Here is a 22396-nt window from a genome sequence, read left to right as displayed (position 1 = left end):
CTTAAGCATGTGGAGCACACTTTGACCCACAAAGACTATCAAATAATCAGTTGTAACAAACCACTTTATAGAGTGTTGTGTTGATTGATTGTCTGTGCTGAATAAATCTTGTAAGTTATCAATTAGGTCATACTAATCCTCTGCCTTTTCTCAACCAGAGAATATTTATGCCTGTGGAAGACAACATTAAATTACTGCGACAGCCGTCGCTGTTCACAGCAGCTTCATGTGTGTTGCAAACCAAGGACATGCTAGCTCGCACTCGCAGAAGGATTTATTCAAATTCACCGACACCTTGGTTGGAAATCGGTCGGGTCTTAATTTCAGCTCGGTGTCAGAACACTTTATTTTGTCACCATAAATCAACAGTGAGCCCAGAAACAATGGGCTTATTTCTCATGCGAGCAGCAGCTCATTCCACACTGCAGAGGGAGACTGTGACTCTGAATAAAGTACTCAATATGGCACCAGTGTTTACATGGATATCAATATTTAATCAGAGTTAAAGGCAGCTGCAATTCACAGAGACAATGGATGGAGTTTATATGGAGCACCGTTGCCATCAGCCAAACAGTTTGCGGAGTTTGCATGACTTCCTTGGCACTTCAATGAATAAATAAACAATGACATCAAATCAAGGCCAAGTGGGACTCCATACCCTGAGCCTGTACGCAATAACTAAATCTTCTTACATTACAAGTGATGATGGGAATAACGTGAGATCCTGCCTTGTGTTTAGTTGATTGATCACTCATTTCTCCCACTTCTATGGCAACCAGCGCCAAGGACACTTATATCTGTTGTTGACGTTTGAGTCAATAAGTAACGTTTCAATCTGAGCCATTTGGACTTGGTTAGCGCTCCGACCACAGCCCTCACACATCAATCAAAGGAAACATTGTGAGCAAATGTGTCCCCTGTTATAATTGGATGCAGCCCCTTTTCTATCACACAGTGACAGTGTATGCAGCGCTGGAAAACTGTAATGCAACCCGCAGTGAATCATTCTGTTTGAAGAGGGAATGTCTGCAATATGAAATCCACATGAATGTTTCAAAACTCCTCCAAGTTTCCATTAAAAAAAGGAAGAATCTTCTAATAAATTGCCATAGAAAATTGCCACCAGCTTTCTCTTCCTTCGGTGGAAGGATGTGAGGCTTGGCTAGGCTACTGTCCTCTGAATATCTCCCTTTTCCCTTCTTCTCTTCCAACGCTAAGTTAAAACAGAGCATCAAAATCCCAGCTTTAATAATTGAGGGAGAGACTGCAGGGTACTCTGCTCAGGCCTTCTTGATGTGAAGAGTCCTTAAAAGATGCATGGATGCCTCCCCAGAGGGAGATGGAAGGGCTTCATGGAGCTGAGGCTCTGTACACTTAAAGATTATGTGTGCATCCGCTAAAGCAAGATGACCAGAAAAATGCTCAGAGGACCATTATTCTCCACAGAGCGGTTTGAGGGATGGGCACCAAGCTGATAAGATACTATCAATATTCATGCCTCTAAATCAATTATATCCCCATGTACTTCAAATGCAAATCATTTGGCAAGCAAAACATTTTCAGAGTGACTCTGCAGACTGCAATAATTGAATGCAGGATACACAAAGCTAGGTAAACAAGCACTTAGACACAGACTTAGCTTTAGAGGAAGAGCGATAAGGATTCCAGTAAGCATAAATGTGTCAGCTGTTTACAGCAAACATATTCAGGGGCTTCTAGTTAACTCAGCCTGGCTGGAGCTCGGGCTGTGCCTTTAAAATGTAATCTCTGACTCAGATGTATCGCTTTCTCCTCACCCCGCCATTAAGGCTAGAGCCTAAATTATTGATCCCCTGCCTTCATCAGCATAGCAGTCACGTCCGAGCGCAGGGGATCTAACTCCGACTGTGTCCCCACGCTCCAGCCACTGAAATAATTAGGAGGAGTTCTCATTAAGGGAGAATGAAAGGTTGGGAAAGAGAGGAGGGGAGAGCAGCCTGAGGGGCATTCTGGGTGTTTAATGTCTTCCCCTGGGCCTCGAGATCATTCTGATCAAATCTTGAGGCTGTGTCTAAAGACGACAAGCAGTGCTGCAGGAAAATACCGCACACTGTGTGGACACACAAATAATACATCAAGACATCAAGAGAGAGGAGCGATGCATAAATAAAGATGCTGCACTGTGCAGCCGAATTAATAATAAATTGTTAGGATTGGGATCAATAGCATACCTCAGCTATATAAATAAGGCAAAAATGGCAGCCATAGATGCAGTTTGTTTAGCAGATGTAGCAGTGTGAATGAAGTGGAGCAATCCCCGCTCAGCTTGTTTTATTTTAGCTGCTGAGGGAATCCACAGGGCTTTGGTGCCCCAAGGTAGTTTCCTTCTCAACGCTTAGTGACTCATACAGCCAAAAACTCGACACTGTGCGCGTGTGTCTGTGCTGTACATGGCATGCAAAATATTGACTCTGAACAGAAAGGTTGGAAGTTAAAAATGAATAAATTGACAATGGCAGCATACTGAATATTTGATTTGCAACTATTTTTGGAAGACATTTTAGAATGTAGCTGCCAGAAATAACAATATGCTATATGTGCCAACACTACACAGAGGCAACAAAACACCTTTGATTTTAGTCAGTCCAAGATACACGACCAAATTAGACCAAAGAGCCAGCAATCTGGAGATTTCCTCATTCATTTTTCAAGATAAGAGTGCACTACAAAGAAATTGCATTGTCAGTCTCTCTGTAGAAGGAAATACTGAGCGGAGCCTGTAAAATGAGTTTGTAAAGGAACCAACTGAGGAATTTGCATGCTACAGTTACATTCGTGCCAAAATGGCTTTCGCAACGACTAGTGAAGTCCATGAATCTTTTTGTCACATTGTGCTTTCACTGTCGGCTCGCCTCATGCTGCGACTCCTGAGCTTTCTAAGTAGCTCAGTGTCGAGGCCACACCCCTCGTTAGTGGGGAGGGTTCATTATGCAAATGATCCTGCTGGAGCGGTATCAACGAGGCGCACGCTCCGTTATCATTTTCTGCCGCCGGGGCTCTTCTTCTCCCCGATCGCTCATACGGAATCATGGCCTAATAGCATCCCATTAACATAATTGCCAGCACAACTAGTGTTCCGTGTCTCAGAGCCACTCTGCTGCTCTGCCAGCCGAAAAAGAGAGAAGAGGATGGGTGAGGGTGAGGATTGGGGCGGGGGGGGGGAGTGGAAAAAAAATTTAATTAAGCCAACGCGTTGGCCACTCCCTCCCACAGTAAATGTCTGTTTTGCTTCATTTTTTTTCTAAGAGGAGAGGTTAGAGCTTTTGTTTTCGAGAGACCTTAACAGTCTCCCTGTGCTCCTGAAAAGAAGGCTAGGTGCTCAATATTCCACTGATGAGATCACAGCAGACGCCAGAACCATGTCCATCCCAGTCTGCCAGGCAAAATAAAATCCCCATTATTTTTTAATTAATTCTTAATTAAAATATATTACAGCGCTGATTCCGCAAATCTCTCCTAATGTGAAGATGCGGCCCATTCAAGCATATTTACACATCTTTAATTAACGCAGCACATTCTTTCAGTCTAACAAGGCGTGGACTTTGAGTGCCAAGGTGATCCAAAACAAGGCGGAGACTGCGGAGCACACAGAGATGCTGGGAATGAGGCCCTTCAGATCCTCCCACCTAACAACAGATTGCCATTGTGGCCCACTAAGGGCGCTCCGCAGGAATCTTTTGTGGCTGCAGACCGACGGGTGTACAGTCAGTCAGTCCATTAAGGCACTGCAGCATCAGCAGTACAGCGGTAAGGGGAAATAGTTGCAGCAGGGAGCCATAATCATGTGCTGTGCTCCTCCTGCACGCTGCCATTACCACGCCCACAGCTCCTCTCTCTGCACAGCCACCCGTGTTGCTCTGATGAATTGATTGACACCATTTTCCATCTTCCGGCACTGTCAGAGAAAGAGAGAGAGCCACACAGGGAGGCCCGCTCCTCTGACTCTCAGGCAGCAGCAGCGCTGTGGTCACTTCTGAAGGGTCTCCACTGGGAAATGCACATATTGTCTATAGCATAGCACTGACCTCACTTAACCTCAATATGCACCCTGTATAATCACAAAGCATGACAAAAACAATGGTGCAACCTAACAACTATTATAACAAAAGCATGCTGTATAAATGTGAAATTGATATATTCAGATAAATAAAAATGTCATTCCCACTGTACATTTCCCAAACAAACACAAACATAAATGCTCATCATAAAGGCTCCGTCAACGTGGGGTGAATGTAAGAAATCTGCTTTCCCACTGCAAGCTCACAGCTCAATAACACGTCTGGCCTCGTTACGCTTATCACAATGACAACTAAATAAGCACAATTAGCAGTCACACAGGCATCCTCGCTGCTGTTAATTTCATTCCCCAAATTATCGCGGAGATCCCAAATGTTAAAAGCAACAATTCTTCATCAAGTAGCACGTGACAATCACACAGATCATAAACCAAAAGGAAGGTCAAAGCAGCATGTCGACATCAGAAACAGCTCTTGTATAACAGGATCAAACTCATTTCTACAGCGGAGAGGTGTTTTTGTCTTTTGTTGTTGACTCCTTTTCTAATTGAAAGATGAAAAGTTCATTTTGCTCATTTGTTCTTGACGGTCAGGGACAAAAGCAACACTCTCTCAATCCTAACTTAAAACAAACTGCTGCCTTAAACAAATTCAATAATGCAACAGAGGGGCACGCACGCAATGAAAGGAGCCTACACACATACAAACAAGAGCCGTGTCCTCTCTCTTTTCCCAGGCTGTTTTAATTTGACACCTTGAGCTGGGGTAACTAGGTGGGGAGCGAGGAGCCGCAGAGGAATTCATTAGGCGCGCCACTGCAGGGTCCTGGCTCGGAGCGTTAATGACATTGGAGGATAGGGAAACGAGACAGCCCAGACGCAAAATGAAATAAACATGAGGACTGTCAGTTCTGACAGCAACAGCAAAGGGGACAGAGTCATTTGGGCCGGAGACCTTCAGCCCATAAGATCAGACCAGACGGGTTATGGACCAAAACAATATTAGTGTGGGAGCACAATCATCCTCACTAGGCCCTTAGATTCACAATGACAGACACTGTGTGTCTGAGTGTGGCTGTGTGTGTGGGTATGGGTGTGCCGGCATTGATCTTTCTGTGCTTCGCTCTTCATATCATTAAAAAATATCCATCACATGGCACTCCTGCAGCATTCGGATACACAACTGCAATTAAATTATTAATGTCACAGCACCCCCTCCCCACACACACACACACACACACACACACACACACACACACACGAACAGAGCCCCCATACAGACTGCACTCTTAATTTGGCTGGTGAAAAACATTAAATATACAGCAATCTTTGTCTGGCTTCACTGTGGATCAATTTAGATGACTACAAAAATAACACACAGAGAAAATGGGGATGCTAGCCACAGAGTATGAAGATACAGGGACAAGTGAGAGGAAAGGGTACATTAGTCATTTGAATTTCACTATTTAATGTAATTTCTTTGAATAGAAATGTCATGCAGGTAGAACAGCAGCAGAATATGGACAAATTTGCTTCTAAAATTATGGAGCTTAAAGATGTGTCTCAGTGTCTCTCTTTGTCTCTCCTGATATATATATATATATATATATATATATATATATATATATGCAGTTGCAAATGTTGGTTCATGCAAACTTTAGACAGATATTGCTTTGTAACTTACACATCTCTACTAATGGCACTCTTTGTTTTAGCATTAATTCTGTAGCTGTCACTTGTGGACACTGTTCAGCTAAAGTTTTAAAGCATTCCACCAGCAAATCATTGGGGAACTTCTATTGTGAAGTAGCTTTAGGAAATGCAACGTATTTGTAACTGAGATTAGCTTTGCTTTGTTAGCGGTGCAACTGCTCAATAAAACAGGTCTACACAACAATGCTCTTTTGTCAGTGGATCTGTTTTACATATTGTTGCTCAAACTGTAGCTCGGCTCAGCACTAGTGTACCCACCCATATGGAAAAAAGCTACTGTAGTATCATTGCACTGCTGTTATCTCGAAAAAGAGCTGAACAATTTTCAGAGGATGCAGTCAGGGAAAAAAGCTAACAAGCTAACAAGGATCCCTCATGAAATTCCTGATTCCTGAGTCCTTGGGTCTGAAGCTTTGTAGTGAGAATGTAACGTGTCAGATTCCTGCATTGCTGCTTTTGTACACTGTGAAAAAGAGTGTTGTCAAGCTAAAAGACGTGGACTCTATACAAAGAAGCAACAATGCACACAAAGGAACAAGTAATTCTTCCCGAGCATGACTGAGTATGGTCTGTGTTTGTGAGGCCTCTTCATGAGAGCCTTTCATCCCCGTTCCTCAAAGGACACAATAAAGCTGTCAGTCAGTGTGTCAGTCAGTCAGGACGCACCCCCAGTCTTTAATGCTCTTGGACTGGGACAGTCTCCTCTAGTGGATGTTCCATATCTGACATGAGCGCTCTCACACGTTGATGGAGCTCCGGTCTCTTGCGATATGGAGACTGTGAATGGGTGGCAGAGATGACCCTTATTTCCAAGTTGCTCAACTTCAAATATGTGGCTCCGTCGCAGCAGGCATCTGCCTGGACGAGCATGAGGAGGGGGGTAGCGGGTTGCTGACACCTGTCTCTCTTAGGACGCGCCCGCCTTTGTGACGTGGGAGTCTGGGTTGGCTGTCGGGACAGGCCACAGACAGATATGACAGGGCCGCTGACAAGGGCCAGGCTGCATGCTGGGAGCAACGCTGCAGTCCAACACAAACAAGACTTCTGCTCTCTTCACTGGACCTGCAGTGAGACCCACAGCTGGCAGCTGAGAAGCCTCCGCCGATGTGCACTGAAAGCAACGCTGTGAACCACTGGCTTCTCAACAATGCTAATCACTGTTGCATGGTTGGGCCTCCAAAACACAAACACAGAAAATCAAATGCAGCTTTAACTGTGTGGCAGTGGCAAAAGGCTCCATGCCTCTCTGAGACTTCAAACTCAGCAGGCACAAGAGTGCTCTCCTCTGTGCTGGGTCTGTTCATTATGTCAACCTCGCTTGGCACGCTCATATTTCTGAGCCCCATCCCAAAGCAGACGCCTCCTAATTGTTATCAGGTCTGTGTTGAGACAGTCTGAGCGGAGAGACGCAGATAAATCCCCCAGAGCTGATGAGACTTCTCACAAATAGCTGCAGAACCCAGCGCATTATGGATGTCTAGGTACAGTGGAGGGTGCGAAGGCATCGGCAGTGCAACTCGCCTTGCTCTCTGACCACAGTTAGAGCAATATGACAAATTGGCCTAGTTTTCCTTTTAATTAATCATGCCTTGCTGACAGCTACCTGTGCCACACATCATCATTAGTCAAGAGGAGAGCAAGCCCCAGCTACATATGATAAGAGAGGAGGACACACCTCATCAACTAATTTTCCTCTAATTATTTTTTACAGCAACAAAGCAATCACAGAAAGAATGAGTATAAGGCCCCGATCAGACAGAGCGCAGGTTTTGCAGCGAGAGGCTTTTTTTTCTCCATTTGTTTTCTATTGGTCAAAAACGTTTTGCGCGCTGCTTATGCGCTCTGAAAACCTCGAGTTTCAAAGCAGCCAACGTCATTTGTGTGTTTTCCCACTGTCCAGTGGGATCAGATTTGTGAGCTTACTTTACAGCAAAATCATGGTTTGGCTAAGGACAGGCGATTCTGTGGTTGCCTAGTAACAATAAAACAAACAGTCAGAGCAGTGCACCTATCTGATCTGTAAGCTGATCTGTCTTGTTTTACAGAACCATCTCGGGATAGGGTTGCTTGATATAACAATAAAAACAGTCAGATAATATACTTTTGTCAACGTTGTGGATGTTCCTTTCTTATTTCTGGGTGTATTCGACCACCACCTTTACATTTTTTTTGGCTTATGGCCCTTTCAGCTGAGCCATGCCTACTTGTGACCTCATGTTAGAGGTTGTCTCAGATTACTTCATTTGAATAGTTTTCCCTCAGATTTATCTAGTGATCCGAACCCTGGGTTTGAAAACCAGTCTATTAGACCATTGTGGGTAATACTGCAAATCAATTAGCAGCACTGCTTTATGGCAATATTGAACTTTTATATGATTTTTGCATCAGTTTAACAAATTTCCTTATTTCGTCAGATCATTTGCTGGCTTAGCTCAAAGGAAACAATTCTAGTCTAGTCAGTTTGATTAATAAACAGTTTCTCAACTGATTTTCTTGAAAATATTCTACACACAGTATATATGGATATTGTAGAATTTTATCCAGATCACCCACTTATATCTGTTTCAAGATGACATTTTGACAATTAAAAAGGTTACAACTGCAAGTGAAAATTGTGTTTGTTGCGTGCTTTGTAGGTTTTTAAACCTGAAAATATCATTCTGGTTTATTACAACTTGAGTTGAGTTTATGTGCATACTTTTGGCCAATAACAACAATACTCCAATATGAATAATAACATTGAATGCATCAGCAAAAATACATCTGATGTCAGTCAGGTTTCTAAACAAACCAGGTGAGCCAAAATGATTTGGAAGAGTAAACAACGGTCTGTTCGTTGTTAAGAAAGCACCCATCCAAGTTTACTGACCAAGTTAAACTTAAACTTTGACAGACGTCACTTACCGTATTTGTGCACACAGTTTTCCTGTGTAATAAGGGATTATGACTGACATTTTAGGTGTTCACACTTTCAGTATCACCTAATAATCAAGTGGTTTTAATAAATGTAGCTAAACTGTTAACTTGTTTATAACCTGTAGCCTGATGAGTTTCTTTCCCTGTCAGAAATGAAGGGAAAACCCACAAAAATCAACCATGATAATAAGACCAAAGCAGTAAAAAACTGAAATGATACTTTAGAAAGCATTTAACCCAGATCACAATAAATGACCTCTCCCTGCATCACTATATTCAATCAGTTAAATTATTTGGACAACCATCTGTGTGCCTTCCTTTAGCTTCATTCGGGACAAAAGAATGAATTTAATTAAAGGGTAACACACTGTCCACAGAATGCTCAACAGAAAAGCACATATGTGACAACAAAAGTCATTGTTCCAGTCCCTCACTGGGAAGCAGTGCTGCCTCTCAGGACTCAGGAAGCCTGCAGATGATTGACAGCTCCATCTTTATAGGGCCATCCGACAAAAAGGCAGAAAGAGAGACGCCATCCCTGCCCACTGAGCTAAATGCGCTTGGGGATAAGCGGTGAGATTAAAAAAAAAAAGAAGCAACATAAACCGTCTTAAAGACAAATGAGAAAAAAAATGGCTCTCAGACACACATATTGTCATTTATGTTCAGGAATACTGATCCTAGGAAACTTCTAATTGGACTCATGGTTTATCACAGTCAATTTGGGTTTTACCTTCCATGCAGGCATTTTAACAACTATCCATATGTTGTTTAATGCAAAGTATTTGGTCTTATCTTACTCATAAAGGGGCAATTAGCAGCTTCATAAGGCAATAAACACCTCGTTACATCCAGGAACTTGTATCCAGAGATCATGTGCCCAGGATGTGGTAGGTATAAATAAGCACACTTCAATATTGCCTCGCTTCCATTTGCAAAGGAAGGATATTTGAGGTGAGATAGACTGCCTGCATGAGAAAAGAGGTTTGATGGATATCATCTCAAACATGAAAAAAAGCTGGTAGGGTAATAGCCTTCCTGAACTCACACACATAAATGTTCCACAACCTGTGCTGACATAGTTAAAAATGAAGAGAAATGTAACAATGTAAAAGTCTCTACAAGCTGTTAATATTTTATGAGTAGCCAGTCTGACACTGTCGGTATACCTAATTTGTATGGCATGCAAGGAGAGGAGAAGGGGAGAAAAAATGGGAAGAGAGGGTGGAGAGCAGTGGAAGAAATGGAAAGAGAGTTAGGATAAAGGTGGAAAAGTGTCTCCAAAAAGACTATAGCATGCGCCGAGCTGGCTGACAGTGAGGTTTTTGGAAGTCAGCATAGTACAAAGAACATTTGAAATGGCCCATTTAACAGCACTGTACTCCACTCTCAGCCGATGCTACCATTTGCATACTTCATATCAGATGAAGATGGATGGTGAAAATCAATGTCACTGAGACGAGTATTTTATCAAGGTTACGCTATCCTCCAAACTCCTGAAACCTCTTTATCTCATCTCTGTTGTCGGAATATTAACTTATCAACACAATCTCTTTATGGCAGAGGCAGGAGCAATGTAAATTTATCAGCAGGAATAGTAATGACAGGGTGGCCAGCTCCCTTTTAGAACTGCAACTAATGATTATTTTGATTATCAATCAGCCTCCCAATTATTATTTTTTGCTTAATTCATTAGTTGTTTAGTCAGAAAATGTAAGAAAATCTTAAAAGATTCCTAGAGGCCATGTTAATGCTTTTAAATCTTGTCCGACCAACAGTTCAAAACACAAAGACATTACATTTTTCAACTGTTTAAAACAGAGAAAAGCAGCAAAACCTCCCATTTCACAAGCTTGAACCAGTGAGTGTTTGGTACCTTTGTCTGATTAATGACTAAACGATTAATTGATTTAAGTTTTTTTAATTGAATAAATTTTCTGTCTATCAAGAAATCAATAAAGTGTCTAATAGTTGCAGGACTATAGGGCTGCCGACAAGTTTCACGGTCAAATCGACTAATCATTAAGTCTATAAATACAATTAGGAGCAGGCTCAAGTCTGTTAGCAGGTTTCTCATTTTCTTAATATCGCTGTATCAACATTTATTTCAGGAGGTACATGCATTCACGCAATGTTGGTAGAATTGTAAGAACAAGAATAGAGTTTAAGCATTAATATTCCAGCCCTAGTGCTAACCTTATAGCCACACCTTATGAACAAAATAAATTTGCTTTTTTTTCGCTGTGCTATGTATTTGTTGCAGTGATACCAGATATGAATAGTGTACAGCTCCTATAACATTGAATGTATTGGTGTTAATATTGGGTTTTATTTGGGTGTAACTGCCAGTGGTGGAGCTGCCATTTTGCAGTTTGTTGACACGTCTGTAGTTCTTTTCAGCGCGTTGTTGTTCCTGATATCTCAGAGTTGGAGGCTGACGTGAATGGTCCCACTTGGCTGCCTGTGGTTACAATTTCACCATATATATAGTCAATGTAGCATGAGCCAAACTACACAATTAAAATGTTGGCTGTTACCTAGTACGTGTTCATGTCTGAAGGTCAACAAACAATCGGACATTAGCTTGTCGCAACCTGTACGTTGTAGCTAGATAGCAGTGGAGGACCACACAACAGCTGATGCTGGCAGATAGGAAATGATCAAGAATCCCTCAGTTATACTTTTAATCACTTCACCAGCGTTGTAATCACCTCTAGACATTCAAAGTTGAACAAAAGCTCGCCCTGTCTGTGATTAGCTAACATTAGTTCAACAGCTAACGGGGTAGACAGGGAGCTGTCAACAGGGTTAATTTCGGTGATATATTTAGCTGTGATTGTCACTTGTTGACTTAACATAGAGAAATAACTTACACAACAGTCACCAGAAAATATAATTCCACTCTTCAATGTAATGATTAGTTGAAAAAATTATCACAGTAATATTGCTATTATTTCTTAATGCGAGCTACAGTAAACCAGTTTGGTTTTTTAGATACCAATCTCTAATTCTAGATCCTTGAATTTGAGGAAAATTTCTATTGATTTTAACTTTATTTTGTAGTGGGTGTGCAGTTTTAACAGTATTGTTCATTTTCCCGCTTGAATGGAGCAGTGACCACCTAGAAAAGCAGTCCATTTCACCCCCTCCTAGACAATCCTGGCTCAGACACTGTTCAAATCACAACCTATGCAGCTCTGCAGTCCATGTTTAGTGAAACATCATTATACCTCTCTCACTGTCAGGCTACAGAATCCTTCCCTTTGTCTGCATGATTAGCTACTGGTTCCTCATTATGGAGGTGAGGACTGAACTTCCATTTCAAGCCTTTGTGACTCCCACCTTTACTTCAGTCCACTAGTCATAAAAATGTCATGGCAGCTATAGAAACAAAGGCCACGCTGAGATCTAACAGGAATCACATGCTCAGTGCCAAATCCAGCAGGGCAGTTACGGCCAGTGGTTACAGTTCGGAGGCCGGTAAGGAATCTCTGTATGTGACTTTCCACATGCTCACCCTTTCCAACTTCCTGACATCAGCCTGAAAGTGACTTCAACCAAGTGCACATCCTTCGTTTACTCTCCTGGTGTAATGTTGCACCGCAGAGAGAAAATGACAGACCATTTATAATACAGGAAGAGGAGCTAACTACAGTAAGCATAAGCTATTTCTGGAAGAGGATGTCTGCAAATAACAAAGAGCTGTCAAAATCCAACAGGTCCACAGTGAGATAAAATCACTTAAAAAATAAATAAAAGGCTACGTCAATGCAGAGAAACTCCATGTTTTGCGTCTGTGAACCCACCTGCTGAGACCCCTGCTGATGCTGCAGACGATCACACTCCACGCTTTCAGCTCCCCACCATGTCGCTGGTGTCGGCGCTGGGAAGGCGTCCAAAACCACAATACATTTCTGCTATGGAACATTTGTTTCCTATCAGGGGGGCGTGGGGCCCCAACACGCACCTACATTTTTCTGTCCTGCCACATTGCATGACAGTTTATTTTGGGAAGCGCAGGTTGGCACCTGAGACACAAAGCTGACAAAGCACTCTGTGTCACTTCAATGAGGCCAGTTGGTGCCATGACAATGCCGCCGGCCATGCAGTGCTACAAGATGGACAACACTGCGCTGAATATCTTGGCAAAGTAGGAAAAGAGGCATCAGCTGTTTGCACCATTTCCCCTTCAGAGGGAATAAAGCAGCATGCAAACTCCAAATCTGAGACTGCTGCAGGAGGGATTCCACCTCAGATTACTGACCGTGGATAAAATCTGAACTGCTGTGATGGACTGTTTGCCTGTAAAGGGTGTTTCCCTGGCTTCCGACCAATGCATTCTGGGAATTGATCCAGCACATCTAGCTCCCTTAATAGGAAAAAGTGGATAGCTGAATGAATGTATATCTGAAAGTATGTGAAAACCAAATCCATGATAAATTACTCAAAAGTAACTCAAATTACTCATTACTCACTTTCTTAGTATCAGAAAAGAAGGGATGAACATCAGATATCAGAATATTTTCCAAACCCCCCCACATTGACACAAGGCTCGACCTGTTGCGTTTATACACTGTGAATTGTGATTTTTAACTAATACTTACAGATTGCATAAAGAATATTCAGTTGAACATAAATATTAGTACTATTTATTTAGAGTTGTGGAAATGAGTTAGGTTAGAAGTTATTTCTATAAATAAAATCTTATGGGTTCAGTTTGTTGTGATGGACTATGATGATAGATAACCCAGAAACTTACATGGCATGTTGCGATCACAGAATAACAGTGTTCCTGAAATAAAGGAGAAAAATGACTATAGTTGAGCAAAAAACATGCAATTATTTCCCTACAAGGGTGTTTTAAAGGAGAATGTGACTCATTTAAGGAATTCACTAGGGTAGGGACATAATAAGCTGCTGTGCTTAATGTTATGATGGTGGAGCGCCACACCAGAAAATGTGCATTTTTCTTTTTGACAGATGTGTTCTGCTTGCATGATAGTGCAACTTCTCCATTTGACTTAATGAATTCTTTGCACACAAAATTGTAAATTACGAGATGTGACAAACTTGTGGGAAACTAATTAGAGTGAATAATAACTAATACGCAAAGTATTAATAAGAAAGAAAACGCAGATATTCTCCTGATATCATCATAGTTGATGTGACTCAGTAATGCAGTCGTTCTTTTCAATAACAATATTATCATTTACTGAACATTTACAGTTAAGATGTAGACTCTTTTTAATTTTAGGCATATTTCTTAATGATTGTCCCTCTGCAGCCGGTGGAATGAGATGACTAGCAGTGGTGGAATTGCAGCCTGCATTAGCTCAGCCATTAATGAGGCTTTGCGGGATGCTTGATTTTCTCTGTAAGAAGGGCTGCTGATGGAATCTGTGGACAACGCTGCTGCCAGTCTCAGAAATCAAAGGAATATTTCTGATACACAGGGCGGGTTTGAACTGGGATTGAACACTGTATACTTTATAAACTGATCATTATAAACTGATCATTTTGTCTAATAGCAGGACCTTGTTGAACCTTGAGTTCAGTTTCCCTGTAGTGGGTATTTTAAAATACTACTTTCCAGAAAATGAAGTGTTTTATAAATACACTACACACACACATTCAACTATATTGAATGCATATCATGTTTCTCATAATGCAATGGCCACTGAGTGCAGATAAGATTACTGACTGAAATTACTGACTGCTTCAACGACACACACGAACAAAAGTCTGTGTGCACACACACATACATACCCCCCCAACACACACACACACACACACACACACACACACTCTCATACTGTAAAGTGACAGAGCAACTGCTTTGCTGTGTTAAATATCAGATGCAAATGAAAAGAGAAAATCTATCATGACTCTAATGTGGCCTGATAGGAGGGGGCGCACTCTCCTCTGAGGAGCCGAGCGGTGTGAGGAGGGTGATGTATGGAGGAGCTGGATGAGAGGTGAAAAGCGTAGCGAGACGGACGAAGGGAGGGGTGGATTGCTGGGAGGGAAGGGAGGGGGGCCACGCAGTCCTGCCAGACTCCTGAGAGCCGAGGGCAAAAGTGGAATAAATGTTGATTAGTGTTGATTTTGTCCAACGAGCACCCGGCAACTGACAGTGGGACTAAGCTGCAGCGAAAGGGAACCATTAATCTTGGTCTGGTTTAAGTAGTGTATATTAATTTGTGTCATTTCCACTACGTGGAGAGAGGCCTCTCTCTCCCTCGCTCTTTTCTTTCTCCCTCCCTCCAGTGCTTGAAAGCTGTGGCAGCCGAGCTTCTTTCATAGTGAACATACAGTGGAAGCCTGGAGGTGGTGCAAGCAGCAGCAGGGGAAAGTGGAGGAAATGAGATTCCAAACACTACATTATGGAAAATGAACTCCTGGGGGGTTGGTATGGCAACCACATTCAAATGTGCCATTGCATGTTCAATTTAACGTGCATAACAAATTTGCAGACTTGATTAAATTCGTAACATATTAAGAAGGCCGGTATAAAAAAAGACAGACCAAACCTGCAGGGAGTGAGATTGCAAAGAGAGCCTTGAACGAGGTAAATGGCAGAACAGTGATATTTAAGCAGTGCGTCGAGCACAGGAGTCGACATTCAGGTAAAAGATTGAGGCCCGCGCTCTTTCACAAGTCTACTTGGATCTTGCCTCGATTCTGTAATCTCCACACTGGCAGGGCTGCTCCGAGCTAAATGTGATTTTTCTACAAACTGCATTCCAGTGGCCTTCAGCAGAGAGGAAAAACATCATTCATCAGTTCAGGAAATTCTGAAAATGTATCACTTAAAAATATAAAAACAATATAGTGCTGGTGCTGCTTTTTCACGAGGATGAGAGGACATGGTGGAGAAACTTCTCCTGGAAAAAAAACTAGATCACTTTCCTGGTACATGTGATGTCAGTGTTAATTAACAAATCGCAGCACAGAAATATTCCTATAATTAAGCTCCTTAATATGATTAACATGTATCAATTAGGCGACTGACAATTTGCATAATGTATAATGTAACCACATTGTTCTATACTGTAATGGTATTAACACACCATTTACAAAGCTGTCGTTCACAGATGATTCTGTGATTATGATTCTGCAGCAAATACAGCAAAAAGTCAGCACATGCCTTATGCTTGTTAATCAAAAGACATTTTTCCACAGTTGTCCTTGGAGCAGAATTAGACTTTAGATCTTCCTCTCTCTCTCAGTGGATGATTAAGCAGAGAGATTGGGGAAACAGCTGTGGCGGCGGGCTTGGCATTTCTCTCCCCCTGAATGCTGCTGGATCAGCATCGAGGAGGAAGGATAAGAAGGAGACAAAAGCTGCACGTATCGGAGCCGTCGAGAGGTGGAGGAACAGCCCCGTGACACAGCGCTCGCTATCAGAGCAGACATCTACATCGCCTCTTAATGCAGAGAAGCTAACATACACGTTCACTTCCTGCTGGTTTCCACTTACAGTGAGTACCAACAAACTCAGAAAACCTCAATGCAGTTACTCCTTAAGATGGATTATTGATAGTAACATCAGGTCGAGGTGCACCTGTTAGCTAACCTGAAAATCTCAAATAAATTCCTTTTGTCCTGGATCGCCACATTCGGGCTGCAACTAACTATTGGACATTTGGTCAGACAAAACAAGCAATCCGAAGACGTCACCTTGGCTTTCAGGAACTTCTGATTGTGAAAAATGTGTCACTACATTCTGACACGTTAGCGAAAGCTATTAATAATAATAAAAAATCATTTAAAGATTAATGGAAATTGAAAATAATAGCAGTAATAAGATGAATCACCTTAAAAATAAGTATTGTTGTGTTTTCGCTACCTTAGAATGAGCCCTTTATATATAGAGAGGGAGCGGGTCCTCTTCCAGGTTGCACCGCCCTGTTTCTACAGTAGCCCAGAATGGACAAACCAAACACGGGCTTCTAGAGAGGGCCTTTCGTGTTTTCACAAGTTTCATGGCCAGGTACTCCTCCACACTTGGAATGGGAGGGAGAGGCGAGCGGTATTCAGGTGGTTGCAATCTGCAATTTCACCACTAGATGCCATTAAATCCTACACACTGCTCTGTTAATTAAGTTGTTGATAGTTTTTTCGATTACTTGATCAACTGCTTGGTCTATAAAATGTGAACGCTGATCCCAAGTTTCTGGAGCCCAAAGTGATGTTTCCAAATGTCTCGTTTTGTCTGGAGCTGCAGTCAATGAACTGTTTAGTCAGTAGAAAGAAACTTAATCTGCAACTATATAATAATTAGTAAATTTTAGTTGCAGTCATAAACCAGAAAGATTTTCAATTTACAATGATATGAGACAAGTAGCAAACTCTCACATTGGAGAAGCCGGAGACTGTTTGACATTTTTGCATCATTATTTACTTCAACATTAATTCATCGACTAATTGTTTCAGCACTGCACCAGATTGTATTACATTTGAAATCCTACCTGTTTACACAGTGACATGCAGGGCTTAACTGAGTTCAGCCTCTGTAATACAAACAGGCAGATGCCAAGCATCTGAGCGGACTGACAAGTCAATGTAGTGTAGGCTTCCATGCACCTTCCATAATCAGACCTCTGGCTCATTTCATCCTGTCAAACACTACTCGGCTGCCCTCTGTAAAACACCCTATTTTCACCCTTCAAAAAATAACATTACATCACTCGGCTAGTCATTTTTATAAATGGAGGATCCCCTAGGCTTGAAACCTTACACTATACAAACACGGGCCACAAGAAAGCTGGCCTTTTGTTGAGGTTGAGAGGAAAAAAATTAAACAGCAAGTCAGAGCAGCACATTTACTGAGCAGCTCAGTCAAGGAGTGGTTTTGTTTGACACTGCTAGAGATTTATGATGTTGGTGAAGTGTTTACAGAGGTCAAGGCAGCTCATTTTCTAAATCAGTTTGTCAAGTATTTGCTTATCTAAAGAGGACTTTTCATCAATCATAAAAAAAAAAAAACGACGGTGAAGATTAAGAGAAAACAGTTCACCTTAAAATAGCAGTATTTTTACAGAAAAATGAAAAACTTGGATTAAGTTGTGTCATATTATTTGATATCCGTATCTTTACCAGCCTGCTAAATTATATTCAGTTAGCGGAAGGATAAGGTTTCATGGGCCAATAGCAGAGGAGACGCATTGTTTGGAGATATTTTTGGAAAGTCTTTGTGAGAACCTCTCCTACCAGAGCACACCGGCGTTGCTAGGACAAATGCTAACAGACAAAACCTGCTGCTCATACCTTTGCTCCACATTTTGCACACATCGAGCAATATAATTAATATGCTTTATGTAGTTTATGCTTCGTCTCCTCTTAGGAATGCAGTAGGGCACACATACACACACACACACAGAATCATGCACAGCTTCTGAAAAACAGCATTCCTTTGAAGTAAAAAAGACAATCCAAATATGCCTGGAATGAAACAAGACAAAGCCGATGTCTGTCAAAAATGGAGAAAAAAAGTGTTCCTTCCTTGTCCTTTCCTCCCAGTGTCGTGACACCATTGTGCTTGTTTATACTGCCCAATATTTCTGTTGGCCATCCCTCACTTCATCCAAGTAAAAATACACAGAGTAGGTCAGAAGTTCAGGCCCTAGATCAGCACTGGCATTGTGTCCTGCAGGTGCTGTCAGCCGCTCCGGGGACAGCCAGGGATAGAAAATATACACAAGCAAACAGCAGCTCTGTGGACACACACTGTCTCTGACTCTGAAGGTACTTGGGACAACATTTTGAGGAGTAGCTGTATGACTCGGACAGTCTACACACAGCCTGAAATATTTAAAGGCTGAACTGGGAAAGTTCGGCTGCTGGTACAAAAGGAGGAGAAAATTGATACAGGTTTGTTTTCTAGTCAGTTCAGTTTCATTGTTAAAATACTGAAATAAGGCCAATAACACAAAATTAAAACCAGGCATTTTGTCAAAGTAAGTTACAACTAATGTTTTCTATGATCTCAATTTTTTTTTGCCTTCTGTCAAGCCTCAATGTGAAATTACTGTAAGTGTAGCGAAAGAAGCTACACTACAAATATTATGATACCAACAACTTCCCACCATTAGACAAGTAAAATTTCCACTGACCATCACAACTAGAATTTAATATTTAAAAATGAAGAAAACTTAAAATTTTAAAATTTGAATTACAACACAATAGCAAATTAAATAAGCCCCAAATATATTTTATCCCTCATCAGGGTGTCTTAATTCAACCCCAAAAGGAGAGCAAACCACTAGAGGAAGCAACAAGCTGCAACATATTCTAAGAATTTTAGATAAGTGAATTGATATTGATACAGAACTGGCACTTTTTTTTACAGAGACATGAGCAAAATAATACTTCAGCAGTCAAAATGTGGCCTGCTTCGCCAGTGGAAGTGAACTTCACAACAGTTCAGTAAAATATCACTGAAAGTATGTATTATTAATTATTAACCCTATGACCCCTATGACCCCCCCCCCCCCCCTCGCTTTTTAAAATAAGTTTCTCAACAGACTTGATAAGTGGAAATGGATCTTCTTAACATAACAACACTGCAGAAGAGTTGAGACTGACAATTATGAAATAATGTTTGAAGCTCATTAACTGTAGTGATCATGGTGATTTCATACTGTGGAAACAAGTGAAGAATAGCAAACATACCTAGGACTAACAGAGGACTTATTCAGAGTATACATACGTTTTATTAAATCCAAATTTATGCATTGGAAATCAATCCTAAAATGATCCCAGCATTAGAGGAACTGTTTCAACTCTAGAAATGTAAAATATTTCTCACTAAAACTTGCAACAAAGCTAACTGGATAAAATCAAAGGCTACGAAAACAAGACAAGTACCAGATCTCCTGTGAACAGCTCCATAAGCTGCACCTTGTATTTATAGGTTGCCAGCTGAAAGAGAAAAGAATGGATGTGCAGGCAGGAAGAGGTCCAAGTTACTTTGTACTCTCAGCAGAGCCGAACTTTAGATGAACTCTGAGAAGCGCCAGGGAGTAAAACACTATGCATAACTGTGTCACTCCCCCTCCAAAAAACCTACCAAGACAACAAAAAAGAAGTGCAAGCCAGCAGGCTTCAAAAGGCCCTCTGCTCCCTCCTGAGGCAGTGGCCGATTCAAGATAAACTGCCGGGCTTGGGGGCAGGCGTCGAGGTGAACTTCAATGAAAACATCCATAAAAGCACCAGGCGAGGGTGGGATCACACACGAGAAGCAACATAAACAGCACCAGTCAACGCTGCCACAAAGGTCAAGTATGAGCAAGTGCAACTTTGGGGACAATGAAAACAGTATCTTCTTCATCCTCCATCCATTCCACTGGATTTCATGCACTAATGAGTGCGAAACACACAGAAAGCGCTGCCTCTCCCTGTAAAATGGCATGCGTTGGCAACTCCATATCTCAACAGTGTAAGTTTTGAAGAGTCCTATAGCACATCAGTCTAAAGACAGGACAATAAAAGACGAGATGCACGCTATCAGTCTGAAGTGCACTGAATTCTATCTGTGCCAATTTCAAAAATGTCACAGGGAAAATGATTTGGAAACATGACTTACGCCTCCTATGTTACGTTATTTCTCTCCTAGCAATTATTCTGCTGACACGCTCTCTCACAACTGCTTTAATAGAGAGACACAATACAGAATAGAAAGAGACGTATTCACCAGACTTGACAGTTAACTCACAAGGGGAGACATCAACGTGCTTGTGACAATTTTGCTCAATACTCTCTATTATTCCACAATAGCATCAAAAAAACTCATTCATATGTTGACACAATAATTGATAAGGACTGCTCAGGGTAATTGTCCACAGTTCCTATTGTGAAATAGTTACAATGCGCAGCCTTTAGAGCTACAGGAGGAAACACATGTCTTACATGTCAGTGAAATTTATATGGTGAATTGTGTGGTGACTGAATATCCAACATCAGGTTCTCCAATGTGAATTTCAGTCTGAATTGCAAATTACCCTTTTGCTACTAAAATAGCCCACACAGAGCTGGTACTGTGCCTCTTTGTTTTTTTTGTTTTTGTATTTTTTTTTTGCAACATGCCCATTAGTGAAAAATGCTGTGTGCAATATCATATTCATTGAACGTGGTTAAGGAGACATGGAGGATTCCTTGTATACAGTATGGAGACAACAACAGTGCAGTGTTTAGTGTTTTCTCTTTTTGGACTGCAGAATGAATGTGAACATACCTGTTTTTTCTTTGATTTCACACAAGACATTGAAAAGAGCTGGCTTCATTCTGTGACAGTTCAGAGCGTGTTTCCTGAAACAGAAAAGTGGCTTCATAAGCAAACCACATTAAAATATTATATATAAAACTTATACAGCCTTTTAATTATTGGACAGTAAGGCCACCTCTTATCATTTTTATTTATTTTTTTTACTTTTATATAGATGCTATGGTACAATTACAGGCACAAACAACACAACTATTTTCAAATAGATTGTTAACACCTGGACATGTACACATGTGCACCAGCTCCATTGTTGCAACCTATATCCATTTACCTATAAAGTAACTGATATTTACTGAAACTGAATTTATTTAGCTTCATCTGTTGTCCTGTTATTATATTGTCACAGCAAAATTGTACAATTCACATATAAATAACTTCTTTCTGACTATCAATTTTAAAAAAACAAAAACATTTTAAATGTATATCTTTTGTCAGTCACTTGCTGAATGTTGCTGAATTTAATGTGGATTCTACAAGATGGATGAAACCTTGAATTGTGCATGAGGTAAGTAAGTGGTTGCATTTTTTCACCGCGCTGTGAACAAGCCGTAAGCCACTTAAAAGACAGCCTGAAGTGTTACTCAGTAATTACCTCTCATATTTAGTAAATAAAATATAACCTGGATTTGTTTGGTCTCATGAATGCACCATGACTGCATAGAGGTGTAAATTGCTTTAAAAATACTCTTGCGGTGAACACCACATTCCAACACGTTTTTACTTTTTTATCTATCACTTTTATTTTCTCTGCAAGGAGCGCGGTGTTGGAGTTATTTCATTGTGAAGCAAACTTGATTTGCAGGCATGCCATCGCTATTTTCCACTGTTTTCGTCGGCTTTTACACAAGGCTGTGCAGTGTCCTTACATTTAGTTCCATCTACACCGCACTGTATTGTAAATTTAGACATTTCAATTTACATTTTTCACCCCCTCTAACCTGAAACCCTCTCCTTTTTTAAATTTCTAGTTTGCCGCCGCCTCCTCCTGACAGTGGAAGAAGAGGCTGAATCGGATCTTTACCTCGCTTGGGCTTCGTCCAGACTTTGATCCGTGATGGTCATAATTTGCTGTAAAATGTCTCCAATGTCCTGTTTTCTCCCGTCGCCGTCCGTTCCTCCGGTGCCTTCCTGCATATGCTGCGGCAGGCCGGGGTGCCCTGCCATGCCTACCCCCGTGTGAGAGTGCATCAACCTCGGCTGCTCGTCCATCTCTTCTCTCTATCTTATTCTCTGTGTCGCTCTCGCAGCTGAAATCCTGCAAAAATACATAAAAAGACAAAAAAGGAGGGGGGCAAATCCCGGTGGTGTTTTGATATTTGCGCCGCGCACCCACTTTTTCCTCGCTGGGGCTTTTTCTGGCGCTCGCCAAACAGAAGGGGGGGGGGGGGGTCTCGGGGGGGAAAGCGGAGATACGAGCCCTCCTGCTCCCC

At 41.5% G+C, this 22396-nt stretch overlaps 1 protein-coding gene across 3 annotated transcripts in view; it reads right to left on the bottom strand.

Moving 5' to 3' along the window:
* Positions 1–22396, bottom strand: part of LOC123971397 (pre-B-cell leukemia transcription factor 1) — a 69635-nt gene that overhangs the window by 35858 nt on the left and 11381 nt on the right. For 2 of the 3 annotated variants that reach the window (XM_046050164.1, XM_046050163.1), the window contains exons 1-2: positions 21988–22364; positions 20919–20992 (exon numbers count right to left, since the gene is read on the bottom strand). In XM_046050164.1, the coding sequence (XP_045906120.1) occupies positions 20919–20992; positions 21988–22175 (262 nt within the window). In that variant the 5' untranslated portion in view covers positions 22176–22364. Of the gene's footprint in view, positions 1–20918; positions 20993–21987; positions 22365–22396 lie in introns of those variants that run through there. The other variant, XM_046050162.1, reaches the window with a different exon arrangement.

The sequence above is a fragment of the Micropterus dolomieu genome, linkage group LG05 (genome assembly GCF_021292245.1).
Source record: "Micropterus dolomieu isolate WLL.071019.BEF.003 ecotype Adirondacks linkage group LG05, ASM2129224v1, whole genome shotgun sequence".
NCBI lineage: Eukaryota > Metazoa > Chordata > Actinopteri > Centrarchiformes > Centrarchidae > Micropterus > Micropterus dolomieu.
Note: the sequence above shows the minus strand (reverse complement) of the source record. Positions and strands in the feature narration are given on the sequence as shown.